The sequence below is a fragment of the Myxine glutinosa genome, chromosome 2 (genome assembly GCF_964187855.1).
Source record: "Myxine glutinosa chromosome 2, kmMyxGlut1.1, whole genome shotgun sequence".
Classification (NCBI taxonomy): domain Eukaryota; kingdom Metazoa; phylum Chordata; class Myxini; order Myxiniformes; family Myxinidae; genus Myxine; species Myxine glutinosa.
Window position 1 is genome coordinate 7,517,318 of NC_136262.1, and position 19,801 is coordinate 7,537,118.

General features: G+C 44.2%; 1 protein-coding gene across 1 annotated transcript in view; it reads right to left on the minus strand.

Moving 5' to 3' along the window:
- LOC137422075 (solute carrier family 12 member 2-like) overlaps window positions 1-19,801 on the minus strand; it is a 222,851-nt gene that overhangs the window by 132,903 nt on the left and 70,147 nt on the right. Inside the window, exons 6-11 of the mRNA XM_078772946.1 lie at window positions 9,184-9,294; window positions 6,740-6,851; window positions 4,571-4,695; window positions 4,326-4,410; window positions 3,775-3,995; window positions 1,038-1,145 (exon numbers count right to left, since the gene is read on the minus strand). Coding sequence (XP_078629072.1) covers window positions 1,038-1,145; window positions 3,775-3,995; window positions 4,326-4,410; window positions 4,571-4,695; window positions 6,740-6,851; window positions 9,184-9,294 — 762 coding nt within the window. The remainder of the gene's footprint in view (window positions 1-1,037; window positions 1,146-3,774; window positions 3,996-4,325; window positions 4,411-4,570; window positions 4,696-6,739; window positions 6,852-9,183; window positions 9,295-19,801) is intronic.

The window sequence follows — 19,801 nt, forward strand, 5'->3', positions numbered from 1 at the left end:
GTGTGTGTGTTTGTGTGTGCTTGTGTGTGTGTTTGTGTATGTGTTTGTGTGTGTGTGTTTGTGTGTGTGTTTGTGTGTGTTTGTGTGCGTTTGTGTGTGTGTTTGGGTGTGTTTGGGTGTGTTTGTGTGTGTGTTTGTGTGTTTGTGTGTGCGTTTGTGTGTTTGTATGTGTTTGTGTGTGTTTGTGTGTGCTTGTGTGTATGTGTTTGTGTGTGTGGTTGTGTGTGTTTGTGTTTGTGTGTGTTTGTGTTTGTGTGTGTTTGTGTGTGTGTTTGTGTGTGTATGTGTGTGTATGTGTGTGTATGTGTGTGTGTTTGTGTATGTGTTTGTATTTGTGTGTTTGTGTGTGTGTTTGTGTGTGTGTGTGTTGTGTGTGTTTGTGTGTTTGTGTGTTTGTTTTTCTGTCCGCTCACTTATACTTGCCTGCAGGTCACATTTTTAAACCGATCTTCACAAAACCTTTTATAGTCCCTACTTCCTAACATCTAAAATCCTCAATTTTCATCCGATTGACTTGAAATTTGAATATAATTTTCAAATCAGCAAACTGAATTCAACCACCAACTATTTTTTTAGATCAACATCGGCCAAAAGATCAACATAGCCAAAAGATCAACATAGGCCAGAGGTCAACATAGGCCAAAAGATCAACATAGGCCAAAGTTCAACAACCTATTTTAGGGATTTCGCAAGTGTCGTGCTATATTTGAGCGACATATTTCTTGTTTATGCTTTTGATGGCCATCAGCATCATGCTTCTCACTTTCCACATTTTACAGTTCGTCCTCCACAGTATTCACCTTGATCCTCACTTTAACCACCTCATAATAATTCTGATGTAGCTCGTCACATCCCCGATCTCCCTCATAGTCTCAAATGAATTGAAGATTTAAGTATTTTCTAATTGGTTGTGGTAGTTTCAGGGTACTTTGGGATTTCGAGATGTGGACACAGATGTGTGGATGTTGCAGATACCAGTGTTAAACGGGTAACTTTAGTGGGAATTAAGGTTTGTCGTTCATTAAAGATTCACATACCTGAAAGACCTTTGGTGCGCTGACAAGAGAGGCCAGAGCCGACGAGAGCGTGGCGGAGAAGATGCCAGCAGTGATGAGAGGCCCAAATCCTGAAACCATGCTCATCACCTGCACACATCAGTTGCAAAAAGCAAACCTCATCCATTTATCTTCCCACTCATCAGTTATCCACGCAACTTCACACCTGCTACCGGTCTTCAAAACCCATCATGCATCTTCAAGACATACAGGGTGTTTCATAAAAATGCAACTCTATTAAAGTTATGTTAAATGTTTAATTTTTTAACACAAATTCTCATCTATTGCAGGTTTGTATGAAGCATCGTTTGGAGGAAAACCTGCAAACATCAGAGTCATCGTGTTAATTTTGAATATGGCACGGACAATTGAACAAAGGATCTTTATCGTGGAGTCTCACATGATTCAGAAAGAAGTTCGAGACTTGATTAGCCTGAGATAAGTCTGCTATTTTTGATTGATAAAGAGGTTTGAGTCCCACGGGTACAAAATTGGTCAAAGTCTGGTCGCCCGAGGACTGCGAGATCACGAGAAAACATTGAAGCGTCCATGAAGCAGTTTTGGGAAGTCCCGGAAATCGCTTCGTCGTCAATTGCTATTATTTAACTTCGCTTTATCAATTGCACAAACAATTCTGAAGCAGGAACTAAAAATGTACAAATATCGCATACAGGTGAAGCAAAAGCGAAGAGACAATGATAAACAACTCCGTGTGACGATGTGTGAATGGTTTGAGGAATAAAATGCGTCGGGATCCACATTTTCTGAGTAATGTGTATTTTCCTGACGAGACCCACTTTCTTTTAAGTTTAAGGGGTCAGGGGCGGATCCAGGGGGGTGCAGGGGGTGTGCACCCCCCCCCCCCCTTCGATCCAGGATGAGGGTGCAGGTGGTGCGAATCTGCTGAACTGTTGGACCAGGGAAGAACACAAGGAACTGCAGAAACTTCCAAGAACTCACGAAATGCCGTTTCTGACGATCAATTTTTTTTAATTTCCTGGGGGAGGACCCCCAGACCCCCCCCCCCCCTTTAAATCTCCCCATCCCCCAGCGCTATGGTTTCATGCATCTCCCCCCGTCTTGAAATTCCTGTATCCGCCCGTGGGGGTCATATTATATTAACTCTAAAAAGAACGTGTTTTGGGGTTATAGTTCACCTGATAAAGTTCTTGAAAGGCCGTTGTACAGCCAGAAATGAACTGTACGAGTTGCCATAAGCAAGTCTGGCATCATTGGGCCTTTCGGGGTTTGTTTTTTTGTTTTTTTTGCATACAAGATCGAGGCTCGTGAAAGAGCTAACATTAATCACACAAAAAGTCAAACCGACACATAAAACAGAAAATAAGGGGAGCGGAACACAAGATGGGGAGAGAGGGGGAAGGACACAAACACAACATTTGAGAGCAGGGACATCGGGAGAAATGTGGGTGGGGGAGGGCGTGGGGGGGAGGTGGGAGAGGTATAAAACATATGAACACTGCAAGGACTTCCAGGAAATAAGTTGGAATTTCGAAAAAACGTGCATCTGGGGTGAATTAGCGGGGGTAGAAAAGATCAAGGTTTTGGATGGGGGAAGATAAGAGATGGTGGTGAACAGCTGTTTTAAAGACCTGGACTGACGAGCGGGATTGAAGGGAGTGAGGGAGTTTGTTCCAGAGGTGGGAGAAAAGGGGAATGAAAGAGTGAAGGTGAGCAGAGAGTCTTGATTTTGGCAGTTTAACCATAAGAGGGTTGTTTTTTTGGTTTTTTTGTTGTTTTTTTTGTATACAAGATCGGTTGCTGGCAGATCTTGTGCGACCTGTAGGAATATTTGGGGGACAGAGCACAGAGAGAGCTGGGGGAGCAAGGCCAGAGGGGAGTCGGTAGAAGACAGAAAGACCACCAACCTGCCTGCGGTGAGTGAGTGAAAGGCCCTCGGAGTTAACTTCATCGCGGGAGATTCCAACGATTCTGAACGCTTTGGTTTCAACAGCGTGAAGACGAGCTAGGTGTGAGGCAGGAGCACCGGCCCAGAGGGGAGAACAGTATTCCATTGAGCTGCGGATGAAAGCCTTGTATGTGGTTTCAAGATGAAGAAGGGAAATTGCGAACTGTAGCCACTGAGCGGTACTTCAAAGTTATCCTCAAGTTCTGGGTTGTGTTAGCGAGGAAGGTGCCACATAGTTAGGGTTGTGCAATGGTTTCAGGTAGATGGGGACATCAGATCTATTGACATCAGATGTATTTCAGCAAGACACCTCACACTTCCTACAGATCGATACATTGGCTACAACAGAGGTTCAGTGGTCGAATCCTCTCTGGAAGGACAGACATTGAATGGGCCCCCATTCTCCGGACCTCAACCCACCTGACTTCTAGCTTTGGGAATACCTAAAGGATAGAGTGTATCAGGGGCGACCTCAGACAATTGACGACCTCAAAAATGCAATTGCCAACAACATCAAAGCTATTCCGGTTCAGGGATGCAGCCGCGTTATCGACACCTTCACCAGGATGATCCATTTGCACCTGCTGCAGCAACGCCGCCATTTGGGACATGTTTTGGGAACTGTCTTCTGAAATCGTTAGTTACATTTTTGTGTGTTACTTGTTCTACATGTTACAAAGATTCTTATGTATAAGTTTCATGTTTCAATGGAAAATTTAAAAAGTATAAAAACAAGTTTGGGTTGCATTTGGGTTCATGAAACACCCTGTACCTTTTTCAGTAAAACCTCACCTGAAAGTCGTTCATGAGGCCAAAAGAGCAGGACTGGACTTTGCAAGAGGAGAAGTCATGACCCAGATGACAGGCCGCATCATCACATTTTGATACCACATGGTCAGTACCAAACAGAGCCATTGCAGTATAGGTGGCAGGTGTAGATAATAAATTTGTAGCATTGATTGTAGCATCGGTCAAGTTGAGCATCCCAGGTGCATCACGTACAATGGTGCATCCTAGGATTCAAAAGTACAATATATTACCAAGATAAGCAATTAGCAAACTCAAGTTAACATTCACCAGAACACCAGTCAAGGAGCGATGCTGGCAAGTTTACGAGGGGTCTAGGATGGTGAGGGCGGCAGAGCGAGGGACTCGAATAAGGAGCCCTCTCCATGGGCATGACCAGCTCGACTCAAATAGTGCATTGACAGCACGACCAAGGTAGTTACAGGTTATAAAAGTTCCTAAGGTGACAAACTTGTCGATGTCATGCGCTTGCGTCACGTCCAAATCTTGCTGATTATTTCGGAACCAGATTTCAAAAAAGATCATGTTTCCCACACCTATGCAGATAGCTGTGATGATGTAGACCAGGGATGAGATCAAAATGGCGAGGATGGTTCCCTTTGGGATGGCACGCTGCGGGTCCTGCATGGAAAGACAGTTACAAAGGAAACCTGGTTTGAGATGATGTAGGAAACCAGAAAACCTTTATGTTGAAGCCGCTGGTGTTTAGTTTGCTACTTGGCAGGTGCTCGGCTATACGCATTCAATTAGGAATAAAAGAGATGTGTTGATGATTCCCAACCTTCAGGTCTCCTGAGATGTTGGCACCAGCCAGTATACCAGTAGCAGCAGGGAAAAATATGGAGAACATGGAGAAGAAATTCTCACCACGGAAGTCTGGGCCCATGTTCTCAACCATAACTTTACCTGAGCGACACAACAAACTCTTACAGTTCAAGTCACACTAAAACATCCACTTTGTTATTTATTTAATACAATACCAGTATTTGTGTTTTTAAATCTGTGTAATAACTGTGATACTTGTATCCATCGTCGAGGTTCTGGGGTCAGGACTAAGTAGTGTCTCTCACCTGCCAGGTGCACATTACACGAACACACTCAAAGGGTCTTCATTTTATTTGTTTGGCCAACGAGTGGATCCGTTGGTCCATTGTACCAAATTTATATTGATCTTCACTGCCTTGTAGCATACCTGCCTGCTGGACTCGAGGGTCTTTTGGGTCCTTGGAGACTGGTCTTTGGAGTCTTTTGGGTCCTCTGGGTCTTTGGGGACCTCTGGGTCTTTTGGGTCTTCTGGGACTGGTCTTTGGAGTCTTTTGGGTACTCAGGGACTTTTGGGTCCTCTGGGTCTTTTGGGTCCTCTGGGTGTTTTGGGTCCTCTGGATCTTTTGGGTCCTCTGGGTCTTTTGGGTCGTCTTGGTCTTTTGGGTCCTCTGGGTCTTTTGGGTCCTCGAGGACTGGTCTTTGGAGTCTTTTGGGTACTCAAGGACTTTTGGGTCCTCTGGGTCCTCTGGGTCTTTTGGGACCTCTGGGTCTTTTGGGTCTTCTGGATCATCTGGATCTTTTGTGTCCTCGGAAACTTTTGGATATTTTGGGTCCTCGGGGTCTTTTGGTTCCTCGGGGACGTTTGGGTCTTCTGGGTCTTCGGTTTCATTACTTTGGTATCCTGAACTGTTTCAATTTGTCACCTTTTGCCAATGGAGCTTCACTAGGACAGCTATGAGAATCTCCCTTTCGAAAGGCCGCCGATGAATCCTAACAACCTTGTTGCTGGCATTGTCAAACAAGAAGCATCTTATCCAGGTTCCTCCTGATGACTCCATCTTTGCTCTTTACTTCTTCTGGTTCCTCCTGATGACTCCATCTTTGCTCTTTACTTCTTCTGGTTCCTCCTGATGACTCCATCTTTGCTCTTTACTTCTTCTGGTTCCTCCTGATGACTCCATCTTTGCTCTTGACTTCTTCTGGTTCCTCCTGATGACTCCATCTTTGCTCTTTACTTCTTCTGGTTCCTCCTGATGACTCCATCGTTGCTCTTTACTTCTTCTGGTTCCTTCTGATGACTTCATCTTTGCTCTTTACTTCTTCTGGTTCCTCCTGATGACTCAATCTTTGCTCTTTACTTCTTCTGGTTCCTCCTGATGACTCCATCTTTGCTCTTTACTTCTTCTGGTTCCTTCTGATGACTCCAATGCATTATTTGGTTTTCCATTTCATTACGATTGTACAATATCCTGATGTTGTGTGGATTCTGCTTTCCCGCTGATGGACCTCTGGTAGATTGTAACTGTTGCTGCGTTTTTTCCTGAGGAAGAACTGCTGAAATCGATCTATCTGGGATCTTCCCAACATCTTTGTTCCTTTCACATTTCTTTATACATTTTCCATATTTCTCTCTATTCATTCTAATTCTTGCTTATTCTTTATTTCTCGCTTTTTTTGTCTATCTGTCTTAGGAGAAGTGAAGACTTGCGGAATATTTTCTGTAAGGTTCACCTGGATGGGTTTGAGGGTTGTGGAGTAGCGGCTGGTTCTTTACTTCTACTGGTTCCTTCTGATGACTCCAATGCAGTATTTGGTTTTCCGTTTCATTATGATTGGATGATAAACGCAAGCTCCTCATTCGCTGTAAAACTACCATGTGCTGCGTAGTATCTATCACCATAACAGGATGTCTGCAAGGACAGTCAGATGCATCAACTACCACAGTGACACAGGAGGATAGGCAGATACAAAGTACAAGTGAGGTTCCTTAACATCATTTCCCTGTACATCTGAGCCCCTCATTCACATGTTCCTTTTCGTCCATCGTCAGTGTTGGTCTCTGGCACCTCCAACTAGTTGTACATTTCTCTTGCCTTGTGTATGAAGAAACGACAATGGTGTGAAGAGCATATACATCCTTTGTATCTTCTATATATAGGTGTAGGTGACTATTCGCAAACGTTACCATGGTAACCAAGGAAGCCTTGAACTTGTTGTTGTGATGAGGGGTGCAGAGCCGAACCCACAAAGAAGTCACAGATGGCCATGAGCAGGATAACCATCAAGGCAAGTTGGGCCTAGTTTTAATCAGGAAATGCAACATCACACAGTCAGAGAGAACAGCCGCACCTGTTCAAAATTATTAGTGTTGTGGTTATTAAACGTGGAAGACAAATTTCTGTACAACTCGTAGTATTATATATGTAAACATATATACAGTCGATATAATTATATATATATATATATATATATCTGTGGTAATAGATAAATACATATACAATGCATTCAGAAAGTATTCAGACCCCTTCACTTTTTTCACATTTTGTTATGTTGCAGCCTTTTGCTGAAATCGTTTAAATTCATTTTTTCCCTCATCAATCTCCACTCAATACCCCATAATGACAAAGAGAAAACAGGATTTTAGAAAGTTTTGCAAATTTATTAAAAAGAAAAAACTGAAATATCACATTGACATAAGTATTCATACCCTTTGCTATGACACTTGAAATTTAGCTCAGGTGCCTCCCATTTCTCTTGATCATCTTTGAGATGTTTCTACACCTTGATTGGAGTCCACCTTTGGTAAATTCAATTGATTGGGCATGATTTGGAAAGGCACACACCTGTCTATGTAAGGTCTCACAGCTGACAATGCATATCAGAGCAAAAACCAAGCCACGAGGTCGAAGGAACTGCCTGCAGAGCTCAGACAGGATTGTGTCGAGGCACAGATCTGGGGAAGCCTACAAAAAAATCTCTGCTGCACTGAAGCTTCCCAAGAGCACAGTGGCCTCCATAATTCTTAAATGGAAGAAGTTTGGAACAACCAGGACTCTTTCTGGAGCTGGCCGCCCGGCCAAACTGAGCAATCGGGGGAGAAGGGCCTTGGTAAGAGAGGTGACCAAGAACCCGATGGTCACTCTGGCTGAGCTCCAGAGATCCTGTGTGGAGATGGGGGAAACTTCCAGAAGGACAACCATCACGGCAACACTCCACCGATCTGGGCTTTGTGGCAGAGTGGCCAGACGGAAGCCTCTCCTCAGTGAAAGACACATGAAAGCCGCTTGGAGTTTGCAAAAAGCACCTAAAGGACTCTCAGACTGTGAGAAACAAGATTCTCTGGTCTGACGAAACCAAGATTGAACTGTTTCTTCCGTGTTTCTTCCGTGTTTCTTCCGTGTTTCTTCCGTGTTTCTGTTTGGCTTCCGTGTAACAGGATTATAAATAATTAAATTGATATATGTTGGAAAATTACACGCCCAGACGAGGAATCGAACCAAAGTCCTCTGATGAACTGTACCTGTGTTTTCGACGACCCATCTGAGCTATCTATCGAGGGTCGCCCAGACAGCTCAGATGGCAGAGCACCGGTACGGTTCACCATAGACCTGGGTTCGATTCCTGGTCTGGGCGCGTAATTTCCACACATATAACAATTTCAGTAATAATACGTAGTGTGTTCAAAAAGTATCCGACCTTTATTTTTCGTGCGTAAAAAGAAGAAGCTAGGGAGGCGTTGATTGGTGCACGTATGTAGGCGATCCTAATGCGCACGCATGAATTTTTTCCCACCTGCAGAAGCTGTCATTCGACGGCAGACCGCCGATGAGTGAGGACATGTAGGTGAGCACCGTCGGATTTTCGTTTTTGACAAAATGACGGAAAAACTTGAACAACGCTACTGCATCAAATTTTGTGTTTTTTGGCCTCGGGGATGTTGGATGCTTCCATTGTGATGACTGCAACTTGGTTTCTGGGTCGTACCCATAAACCCAGGACTCATCGCCAGTGATCACTGTGTTGAGGAAGCTGGGATCGCTGTTCACAGTCTCCAGCATGTCCTGTGCGATCTCCAAACGGAGTTGCTTCTGCTCAATCGTTAGCAGCTTTGGTACGAACTTCGCTGAGATTCTCCTGAAGCCCAAATCCTCCTTCATAATGGAATGAACGGTGTTGAATCTTGCGGATCGTTTCCACTTGGGAATCGCCAAGCTTTACACAAAATTTGATGCAGTAGCGTTGTTCAAGTTGTTCCGTCATTTTGTCAAAAACGAAAATCCGACGGCGCTCACTTACATGTCCTCACTCATCGGCGGTCTGCCGTCGAATGACAGCTTCTGCAGGTGGGAAAAAATTCACGCGTGCGCATTAGGATCGCCTACATACGTGCACCAATCAACGCCTCCATAGCTTCTTTTTTTTTACGCACGAAAAATAAAGGTCGGATACTTTTTGAACACAGTATATGCAAAATGCTCTCGATGACCTCCGATGCATGGTACGGGTTGTATTTTAAAGAATAACATATTGTGTATCATACGACAATTCAATTGCTATGAGTGTATTTATGTGAGTATCTTTTCCATGTGAACGCAGAAGTTTGCAATGAGTATATGCATTCATTCTTGCCTTTGCTTCCCACTCCATTCCTGCCATTGAGATTCCCAGCAGCAAGGTGACTGTGATGAGCCCAATAATTCTCACATCATTGGCAGGATCTACGATCCCCAACCCATTCACCTGCAAACCAAGTTCATAATTATGTTATTTCATTCAAACATGATTCAATTTGATTTAATCCACCATTCAGTGAAGAAATTTACTCCAATAAGATGAAACAGTATCGATAGAACCATCAACTACAGTTAATACTTCATTTTCAAAATAAACCGATGCACTTTTTGCAACTTCAGATCTCAAAATGAATTTCTCATACAAATACAGGCAAATTAAAGGAACCTATATTGCCTTGGGAAGCAAGACGCAATGTCCGACTCCTTGCGCAGGATCACCATCAATCTACCAGACTATTGACAGTGTCAGTGCTCCTGAAGTGGTTTCTGGGCATGAGTTATACTGGGTGGTTTGCCATTGCCTTCCCAGCAGTAGTTACAGCAGGAATTTGGAATTTGTTCAGGGTGCCGGCGATAGCTCGACTAGTGTTTGTGAAAGATAAACCTGTAAGTTAAAAAAAAAAAAATCAGAAAAACACATTTTCAAAAACAGAAAAAACATATCAGAATAAAAGAATTTTTTAAATCTGAAAAAACTGAAAAAACATCAGAATAAAAGAATTTTTAAAATCAGAAAAAAACTGAAAAAACATATCAGAATAAAAGAATTTTTTAAATCAGAAAAAACTGAAAAAACATCAGAATAAAAGAATTTTTAAAATCAGAAAAAAACTGAAAAAACATATCAGAATAAAAGAATTTTTAAAATCAGAAAAAACTGAAAAAACATCAGAATAAAAGAATTTTTTAAATCAGAAAAAAACTGAAAAAATACATCAGAATAAAAGAATTTTTAAAATCTGAAAAAACTGAAAAAACATATCAGAATAAAAGAATTTTTTAAATCAGAAAAAACTGAAAAATAAAGAAAAATAACTCGGTCATGAAGGTGAGGTCACTGATACCCAGTAGCTCTGAGAAGTGGCGTCACTTCCCCCAATATCAACGGTTGTGTTTGTATGAAGTGTCTATTTCTGGCTCTTCCATGAGCTTCAATCATGGATGCAAAATCAGTCACGTCTGGTTTTGTCTCGTGTATTTGCCTGCATTTGTCTGTGATTTTTGTTACTGCTCCTCCATGAGCCTTAGACCCTGGAAAAAAGGAGAAAACAATGAAAAAACAACTCAGATAAATGCAGAAAAAAACTAACAAGGAAGAACAAAATCAAGATAAACCAGAAAAATATGAAAAAGTCAAACAAAAAAATGATTTAAAAAAGGACTAGATATCTGCGATCAGTAATTCATCGCCAAGGCCGCCCGCAATCCGGTGTGAAAGTGTGTTTTTTATGACTTCCATCGAGTAGTTAAAAGTAGTCTTCGGGTAGGCAAGTTATCTCTGGAATTGGGTAACATTGGGTTTTTATGTCGCCACCACAACAGCAATGATTTCAACACTCTGAATCAAATAATCCAAATGAATGATTCATAATTAAATGAAATCTTATAGTTTATTAGGGTTTTGAACAAAAGTTAGTCTGCATTCAAGAAAGAAAGTGTAGAAAATCCTAAAAGCCGATCCCAAATAATAACAAGTGAATCCTCTTGGATTGCGCTGAGGTTCGGGCATGGAATTTCTAGGAGGAAGTATAATTTGTATGCAATGAAAGTACATGTAATATGGGATCGAGTAAGATTTGACATATCGAGTCATTTGTAGTAAGATTTGACATTTGACATACGAGTAAGGTAAGACATGACAAAGGAACAGAACCTTGGGCCGAATCTCGCGCTTCACCAGTGCGCGTGCGCGAATTTACGTCACGTCGGCAGCGAGAAGGGGTTCCCCAACACGAACCAATCAGGAACTGCCACGTCACACTTATATGATCTCAGAATTCCTGTGACAGGAATTCGCGTTACACTGGCTGGAAGTCATTCGCTAGAGGCGCTTCCTCAGCGCTAATAATGACTGTGTGTACAGCTCTTTACCCCAGGCATATGTCCTTTAACTGATAATCCCCTAATATGTTTTTTTAATGTAATTACTTTTTGTAACTGCATCGATACACATTTATGCTTTTTCTGATACGACACAATATATCCATATATTGTATATGATAATTCCTTGGGATTTACTGGTCAAATAGTGGGTGCTTGTATGGGAACAATGGGGTCGTGCTGTTTGCACGGATGAGGACCTCCCGCCTGGACAGGACGCCAGACTTATTGATTGGGAGTTTTTTAGTGTGTAGGATTCATAAGCTGACCATCGTTCATAACAAACACAATATGTGTACATACAGTCACGTGAAAATGTAAGTACACCCCATGTAAAGTTTTGACTTTTTCAACATATTTCAACATACAGCTATTTGATCTTCATTTCAACAATATTGATAGATAAAGGTGATATAATATAACAAATATCATGAAACATTTACATTTTGTAGTCCATTGTATAATTTAAATAAACATAAATGCGAATTTCGCATGTGGAAAAAGTAAGTACACCCCTACATTTATCACTACTTCAAATACCTAAAATTAGAATCAGGTGCACCAGCTCAGGTGCAAATGATTAGAACATCGTTAGAGAGGATCTTGGAGGAACCTGTCTTATTTAAACCTCAGACATTTAGTTTGGTTTGCTCTTTGTTGTTGAAGTGTGCGGCGTCACCATGCCGAGATCAAAAGAGCTCTCTGAGGCCTTCAGAAAGAAGGTTATAGATGCCTACGAGTCTGGGAAGGGATTTAAAAAGATCTCCAAACAATTTGAAATCAATCATTCGACTCTCCGGAAGATCATCTACAAGTGGAGAAGATTCCAAACAACTGCCACTTGTTCAGGCCAGGCCGCCCCAGCAAGTTCAACCCGAGAGCAGACCGCAAGATGCTGAAAGAAGTCTCTAAGAACCCCAGAATGTCATCACGGGACCTACAGGTAGCTCTTGCCACTGTTGATGTCAAAGTGCACGAGTCTACCATTAGAAAGAGGCTGCACAAATTTGATCTACATGGGAGGTGTGCCAGGAGGAAACCTTTGCTTTCTAAAGGTTTCCTTTTTAAAGGAAAGACTAAAGTTTGCTAATGAACACCTAGGCAAAGACCAGCACTTCTGGATTAATGTGCTCTGGACAGATAAGTCAAAGGTAGAGCTCTTTGGCCACAGTACCAGAAGACATGTTTGGCGAAAACCAAAGACAGCATTTGACCACAAGAACCTGATACCAACTGTAACGCATGGTGGTGGAAATATTATGGTTTGGGGCAGCTTTGCTGCATCAGGGCCTAGGCAGCTCACCATCATATAATCCTCTATGAACTCTTCATTGTACCAGAGGGTGCTTGAGGATAATATGAGGCCATCTCTCGGGAAGTTGAAGCTCAACCGAAGGTGGACCTTGCAACATGAAAATGACCCTAAACATACCAGTAAATCCACCAAGGAATGGGTGAAAAGCAAGAAATGGAGGGTTCTGGAATGGCCAAGTCAAAGCCCGGATCTAAATCCCATCGAGATGTTGTGGGGGGGATTTGAAACGAGCTTTGCATGCAAGAAACCCCTCAAACATCGCACAGCTGAAAGAATTCTGCATGGAGGAGTGGGCAAAAATTTCTCCCAGTCGATGTCAGAGACTGGTAGACAGTTATAAGAAACGCCTACTTGAGGTTGTTTCTGCCAAATGGGGCAATACCACCTATTAGAGCCAAGGGTGTACTTACTTTTTCCACATGCGAAATTTGCATTTATGTTTTTTAAATTATACAATGGACTACAAAATGTAAATGTTTCATGATATTTGTTAAATTATATCACCTTTATCTATCAATATAGATAGATAAAGATAGATGAGAGAACTCTCAAATAGATGAGAGATATCTATCAATATAGATAGATGAGAGAACGAACTCTCAAACCTGTCTCCTTCCTCCAAATCCTGGTGGCGTCTGGTCAAATCCGTTTCTGGTGTTTGTTCCCCCTCCATCCCCTCCCTTACCTCAAATGGCCACACAGTTGACATCGCACGTGACAAAGCCGAATGCCTCAACTCTGTGTTTGCCTCAAAATCTTTAGTCCCAAACCCATCTCTCTCTCTGTTCCCACCTTTCCCATTCGAACCCAACTGCTCCTGGACTCCAGAAAGGACAGTGTATGCGTGTCCTTCTCTCCTGACAAGGTGGAGGAGTTTTTGTCTAACCTCGACTCTGATTCTGCAACTGGACCAGATGGCATCAGCCCACGGGTCCTAAAATCCTGCTCTGCTGCTCTATCTCACCCTCTCTCTGTTCTTTTCACCCTATCTTTTGCTCAAGGTCATCTGCCAGCATCCTGGAAATCAGCAAACATTACCGCTTTACACAAACAAGGTGCAAAAACAGATCCTTTTAACTACAGACCAATCAGCCTGCTCCCAATTATCAGCAAAGTCATGGAATCCATCATTGCTTCGGATATGAAATCTTTCCTCTTCTCCAATGGCTTGATCTCTGATCATCAATCTGGATTCAGACCAGGTCACTCTACTCTGGACATGCTGCTTCTCCTGTCTCAACAATGGATGGAGGTCCTCAATGCCAAACAGGAAATCAGAGCTGTCTCCCTTGACATATCACGTGCCTTCGATACGGTCTGGCACCCAGCTCTGCTCACCAAACTCTACTCCTATGGTATCCATGGAAATCTCCATGCATGGCTTGCGGACTTCCTCTCTGGTCGTAGTCAACGTGTGGCCCTGAATGGGTTTCTCTCATCTCCCCTTCCTGTTCAGGCTGGAGTTCCCCAAGGCAGTGTGCTGGGCCCTGTGCTTTTTCTGGTCTTTATCAATGATCTCTCCGACTCTCTGGAAAATCCTCTCTATCTCTTTGCTGATGACTCCACTCTCTGCCGCTCCATTCCTCTTCCCTCAGATCGGCAGTCTGCAGCCTCCTCACTCTCTGAAGACCTGGACAAAATCACAGACTGGTCAAACAAGTGGAACATGTCTTTCAATCCTGACAAATCTCACACTCTTACTATGTCTCTCCGAAAAGATCGACTGGACAACCCTCCCATCTACTTTCTCAACAATCCTCTCCAAGAAGTTCTGTCGCTCAAGCTTTTGGGTCTCACTATCTGCCATGATCTTTCTTGGGAAAACCACATTTCCAAGCTGGCCTGCAAAGCCAGTCGCCGACTGGGCATCCTCCGTCATGCGAAGTCCTTCCGAGGCACACCTGAGCTCCTCACCACATACAAGGCTTTCATCCGCAGCTCAATGGAATACTGTTCTCCCCTATGGGCTGGTGCTCCTGCCTCACACCTAGCTCGGCTTCACGCTGTTGAAACCAAAGCTTTCAGAATCATTGGAATCTCCCACGATGAAGCTATCTCTGAGGGCCTTTCACTCACTCACCGCAGGCAGGTAGGTGGTCTTTCTGTCTTCTACCGACTCCTCTCCGGCCTTGCTCCCCCAGCTCTCTCTGTGCTCTGTCCCCCAAATATTCCTACAGGTCGCACAAGATCTGCCAGCAAGCCTCTGATGGTTAAACTGCCGAAATCTCGGCTCTCTGCTCACCTTCACTCCTTCATTCCTCTTTTCTCCCGCCTCTGGAACAAACTCCCACACTCCCTTCAATCCCACTCCTCCCTCCAGGTCTTTAAAACAGCTGTTCACCACCATCTCTTATCTTCCCCCATCCAAAACCTTGATCTTTTCTACCCCCACTAATTCACCCCAGATCCACCTTGTTTGTAATTCCAACTTCTTTCCTGGTAGTCCTGGCAGTGTCCATATGTTTTATGCCTCTCCCACCCCCTTTCCCATGCCTCCCCCCCAAAGCCCTCTCCCTCCCACAGATCTCTCGATGCCTCCATGTCTCTCGGTTCCTGCTCTCAAATGTTGTGTTTGTGTCCTTCCCCCTCTCTCCCCATATTGTCTACCGCTCCCGATGTTATTTGTTTTATGTGTCGGTTTGTCGGTTATGTGTCGGTTTGTCGGTTTGTCTTTCTGTGTGATAAATGTTAGCTCTTTCACGAGCCTCGATCTTGTATACAAAAAAAAAAAAAAAAAAAAAAAAATTGTTGATATGAAGATCAAATAGCTGTATGTTGAAATATGTTGGAAAAGTCAAAACTTTATATGGGGTGTACTTACTTTTTCACGTGACTGTACATACATATATATATATATATATATATATATATATATATATATATATATATATATATATACAGTATGTATATATATATATATATATATATATATATATATATATATATATATATATATATACAGTATATATATATATATATATATATATATATATATATATATATATATATATATATATATATATATATATATATATATATATATACATGTATATATATATATATATATATATATATATATATATATATATATATATATATATATATATATATATATATATATATATATATATATATATAGATATATATATTGTAGCGGATTTGAGAAGTGTAACGGATTTGAGAAGTGTAACAATTTTGAGAAAGTGTAACGAATGTGAAAAGTAGGGTTTTGTTGTGTGTAACTGACCCTCGTAATGTAAAGAATGGTCGCAGCTCGTCCTCTTAGTTAATTCCATAAACCTACACACAGGATACGATATATCCTTTTAAATAGTTAGTCCCTTATTCTCTGTGTAGGCTAAGGATGTGTTTCCCACTAGTTTGACTCTTCATTGCACCGAATTAAATAAGAGTAGGCCCTCTGACGCCCCATGGCAGCTTCCAAGTGCCAGGTTCGCCACTTTGCTGCAATTGCCTCTTTAGGCACTTTACTGCATTTTCATCTGCCGTCCACTTTGCTGCATTTGACTCCATTACGCACGAGGTAACGCCGAAGAAGAAAGGCGGGTCTCCACCTCGTCATAGAGGGGAGGAGTAATTCGGCCCCGCTCATCCAACCCAGAACAAGGGGTTTGGCTTGAGAGGGCAGAGAGAGAACGTTTGGGGAAGGTTCGAAAAGGGTGAAGGGCGGGGCCTATATAACCCGCCGCGGGACGCTCCCAAGTATATACGAGATGAGCTTTGACGGAGATGGGTCCAGGAGATGCGCTGGAGACGAGCAGGTGTGACCGAGCCGCCGTGAAACGTGCCGCGCTGCAGGAAAAGCGGACCGGAGCAACGCAAGGAGCGCACGAGGCAGCAGTACAGAGAAAGGAACGTCGCCCGCGCAGTTTGGGACCAAAGCTCGGCTTCTTGACGGCGGTGCCTTCTGGCCCGACCGTGCCCAGTACCTGCTGAACCTTCCTTGCCTCTACAAGCCACCCATCTCCAAGCCATTCATTCCTGCCTGCATTTCCCCGTGTAAGTGTGATCGTCCGTCTGTCTTTAACGTTGTCCTGGGGTTTATTAATTAAGCTTGTATAGGTAAGCTAAAGATTTCACTGTGTGCCTGCTCCTTCCATTTTCTGTATATAACCAACTGCTCTCTTTGCTTTGGCTTGTGAAAATAATTAATAAAACCTGTTATTCCTCCGTACGTCTTCTTCTTCTTCCTCTTTACATTCGGTCGCTTTAGAGGTTTCCATCTTGAATAGCTGTGGCGCGATACGGCCAACGTCTGGGTGAATCGGGTGAGTCGGGGAAAAACAGTTCGGCCGCGGCGCCTCCGCTCGGCAAACAACATCCTTAACCGCGGACCGTAACAACTGGTGTCAGGAGTGTCGGATTCGGACCTGAAGCGTTTAATGCACTCAAAATTACAAAGTACCGAAATTGCTTTTGTTTTACAAAACCCGAATTTTGAAATCGCGCCATGGCTGGTCAAGGCGACGGGATGCCGGTGGGAGAGATAGACGGGGTAGAATCGACCCAGGACCTCGGGTAAATGTATGTGGATGAAAGAGAGGAGGAGAACATTGGCAATGTGGTTGAGGGGGTATCAGGCGCGCAAAATGGCGCCATCGCGCACGAGGTTGAGGAGGCACAAAATGGCGGAGCTGCGACAACTGAGACCGCAGCGCTGGGGAAATTGGACCTCTTTGCGGCGCAGATGATGGGGTATATGAAAAAGATGGCTGAAAAATCCAGCAGGGAAATGGAACAGATGTTGGGAAATAAATTTGAGGGTTTAGAAAATAAATTTGAGGGTTTAGACAATAAATTTGAGGGTTTAGACAATAAAATTGAGGGTTTAGACAATAAAATTGAGGGGTTAGACAACGGGATAAAAGAGGTGAAAAATGGGTTAATGGGGGTGGAAAATAGAATGGCTGCCCAGGAGAATCAGATAGAGGGGGTGAAAAATGGGTTAATGGGGTTAGAAAATAGAATGGAAGACAAATTGCGGGAAATCGGGGAGCAATCCGCCCGAGAAATTCAACAAATGGGAGAGCAGATAGAGGAGGTGAAAATCGGGGTAGAAACCAAACTGGATTCTCAGAGGGATGAATTGGGACAGATGAGGGCGGCATCTACAAAAGAGAGGGAGGAGATGAAAGAGGAGATACGACGAGGTGTAAGTGAGGAGGTCTCGGGGGTACGCGAGGAGGTAAAGCGAGGTGAAAAGCGTATGGAGAAAGAGGTGAGGAATAATACGGCGAGGTTACCAGGGGGAATAGAGGACCTGACGGAGGAGGTGGAACAGCTGACGGTGGGACAGACGGAGTTAGTGGAGCAGGTTCAAAGGAACACTGCGGTACTAGGAGGGTTAAAGGCGACACAAAAAGAAATTAAAAATGACTTAATAGCGACACAGAGGCAATGTCAGATGGTACGTGAGGGACTGACAATGAGGTTGGACGAGGTGACAGAGGTAATGGAGACGAAGGACCGGCAGGTGAGGACGCACATAGAGACGGTCAAGGTAGCCTTAGAGGACGAACTTGAGGAGACGCACTGGGAAATAAAAGAGGTGAAGCAAAAATTAGAGGAAGTGGAAGAAGAGGTGAGTGAAATTAAGAAGGGACGGACAGAAACTAAGAGAGAAATACAGGAGGAGGTGATGGAATATGTACAAGATCGGTGCTCAAATCGTGATGATGTGCTCGCTAACCAAATAAAGAGTTTGCAGGTGGCGAAAGAGGTGCGGAGACGAGGTGCCAAGGTGAGTGGCGATATACGTGGAAATGTACATGATGTGAGGGGAGCTTCAGTCGGCTTGGGGGTTGATTTGGATCCGGGTGTTCGTGAGAGGCCGTTGGTGAAGTGTGCGACAGGTACGGTGTGCGAAGGAGGAGGTGTGCGAGAATGTCCGACTCTGGGGTGTGTGAGGAAAAAGTGCGCGCCGAGGAGTGAGTGTGCTGTCGAGAGTGAGTTGGTCGTAGCGCGTGTGCGAGGGAGCACATGGAAGCGCGTAGTGAGGAGTGTTACAGAGGATGTAACGAGAGAGTGTACACCTGTGGTGAGTGTTACGGAGGGAGTAACGAGAGAGACGAGAGAGTGTGCACAAGAGTGTGCGCGAGAAAGGTGTGTAACGGACGGTGTGTAACGGACGGGTGCATGGGGAAAGAGTGCGCTGTCAAGAGTAAGGGAGGATGCACGCCTGTGGTGAGTGTTACGGAGGAAGTAACGGGAGAGTGTGCGCAAGAGTGTGCGCGAGAAAGGTGTGTAACGGACAGGTGCATGGGGAAAGAGTGCGCTGTCAAGAGTAAGGGAGAATGTACACCTGTGGTGAGTGTTACGGAGGAAGTAACGGGAGAGTGTGCGCAAGAGTGTGCGCGAGAAAGGTGTGTAATGGACAGGTGCATGGGGAAAGAGTGCGCTGTCAAGAGTAAGGGAGAATGTACCCCTGTGGGGAGTGTTACGGAGGAAGTAACGGGAGAGTGTGCGCAAGAGGATGCGCGAGAAAGGTGTGTAACGGACAGGTGCATGGGGAAAGAGTGCGCTGTCAAGAGTAAGGGAGAATGCACGCCTGTGGTGAGTGTTACAGAGGATGTAACGGGAGAGTGTGCGCAAGAGGGTGCGCGAGAAAGGTGTGTAACGGACAGGTGCATGAGGAAAGAGTGCGCTGTCGAGAGTAAGGGTGAGTGCGCTGTCAAGAGTGGTGGTGAAAGTAGTGAGAGTGACACGGAGCGTGAGTTGGTTGTGACAGGTGAGAGAAGATGTACACCTGGAATGGAAGGATGTACACCTAGAATGGAAGGATGCACACCTGGAATGGTAGAGCGTGTGTGGGAATGCACACTTGAGTTGGTAGTGAGGCACGTGGTTGGGTGTGCGAGTGAGAGCACACCTGTGATTGTCACGGAGGAGGTGACCGAGGAGGGCGCGCGAAGAGGTGTGTTGGTGAGGTGTGCGAACGACGAGTGTGTGCCAAGGTGTTCGGTGGTCAGGTGTGTGACCAAGTCTGTGAGCGAAAGAACGAGTGCAATAACGAAGTATGCGGGGTGTACGGGCGGCGTTGGAGCATCGAGCTCAGTGAGGGTGAAATGGGTAGTGTATGCGTGTAAGCATGCTGGTGAGGCATCGACGGTAACCGGGTTAGCGGTTAGAACGACATTTAGCCGAATCGGGCCCTCGGTGCGCGTCGGGCAGCTTCGCGTGCCGCGAGGACCAGCGGGGATCCGAACCACGGCGGGTTCGAAAGGACCGCCGTACGTGA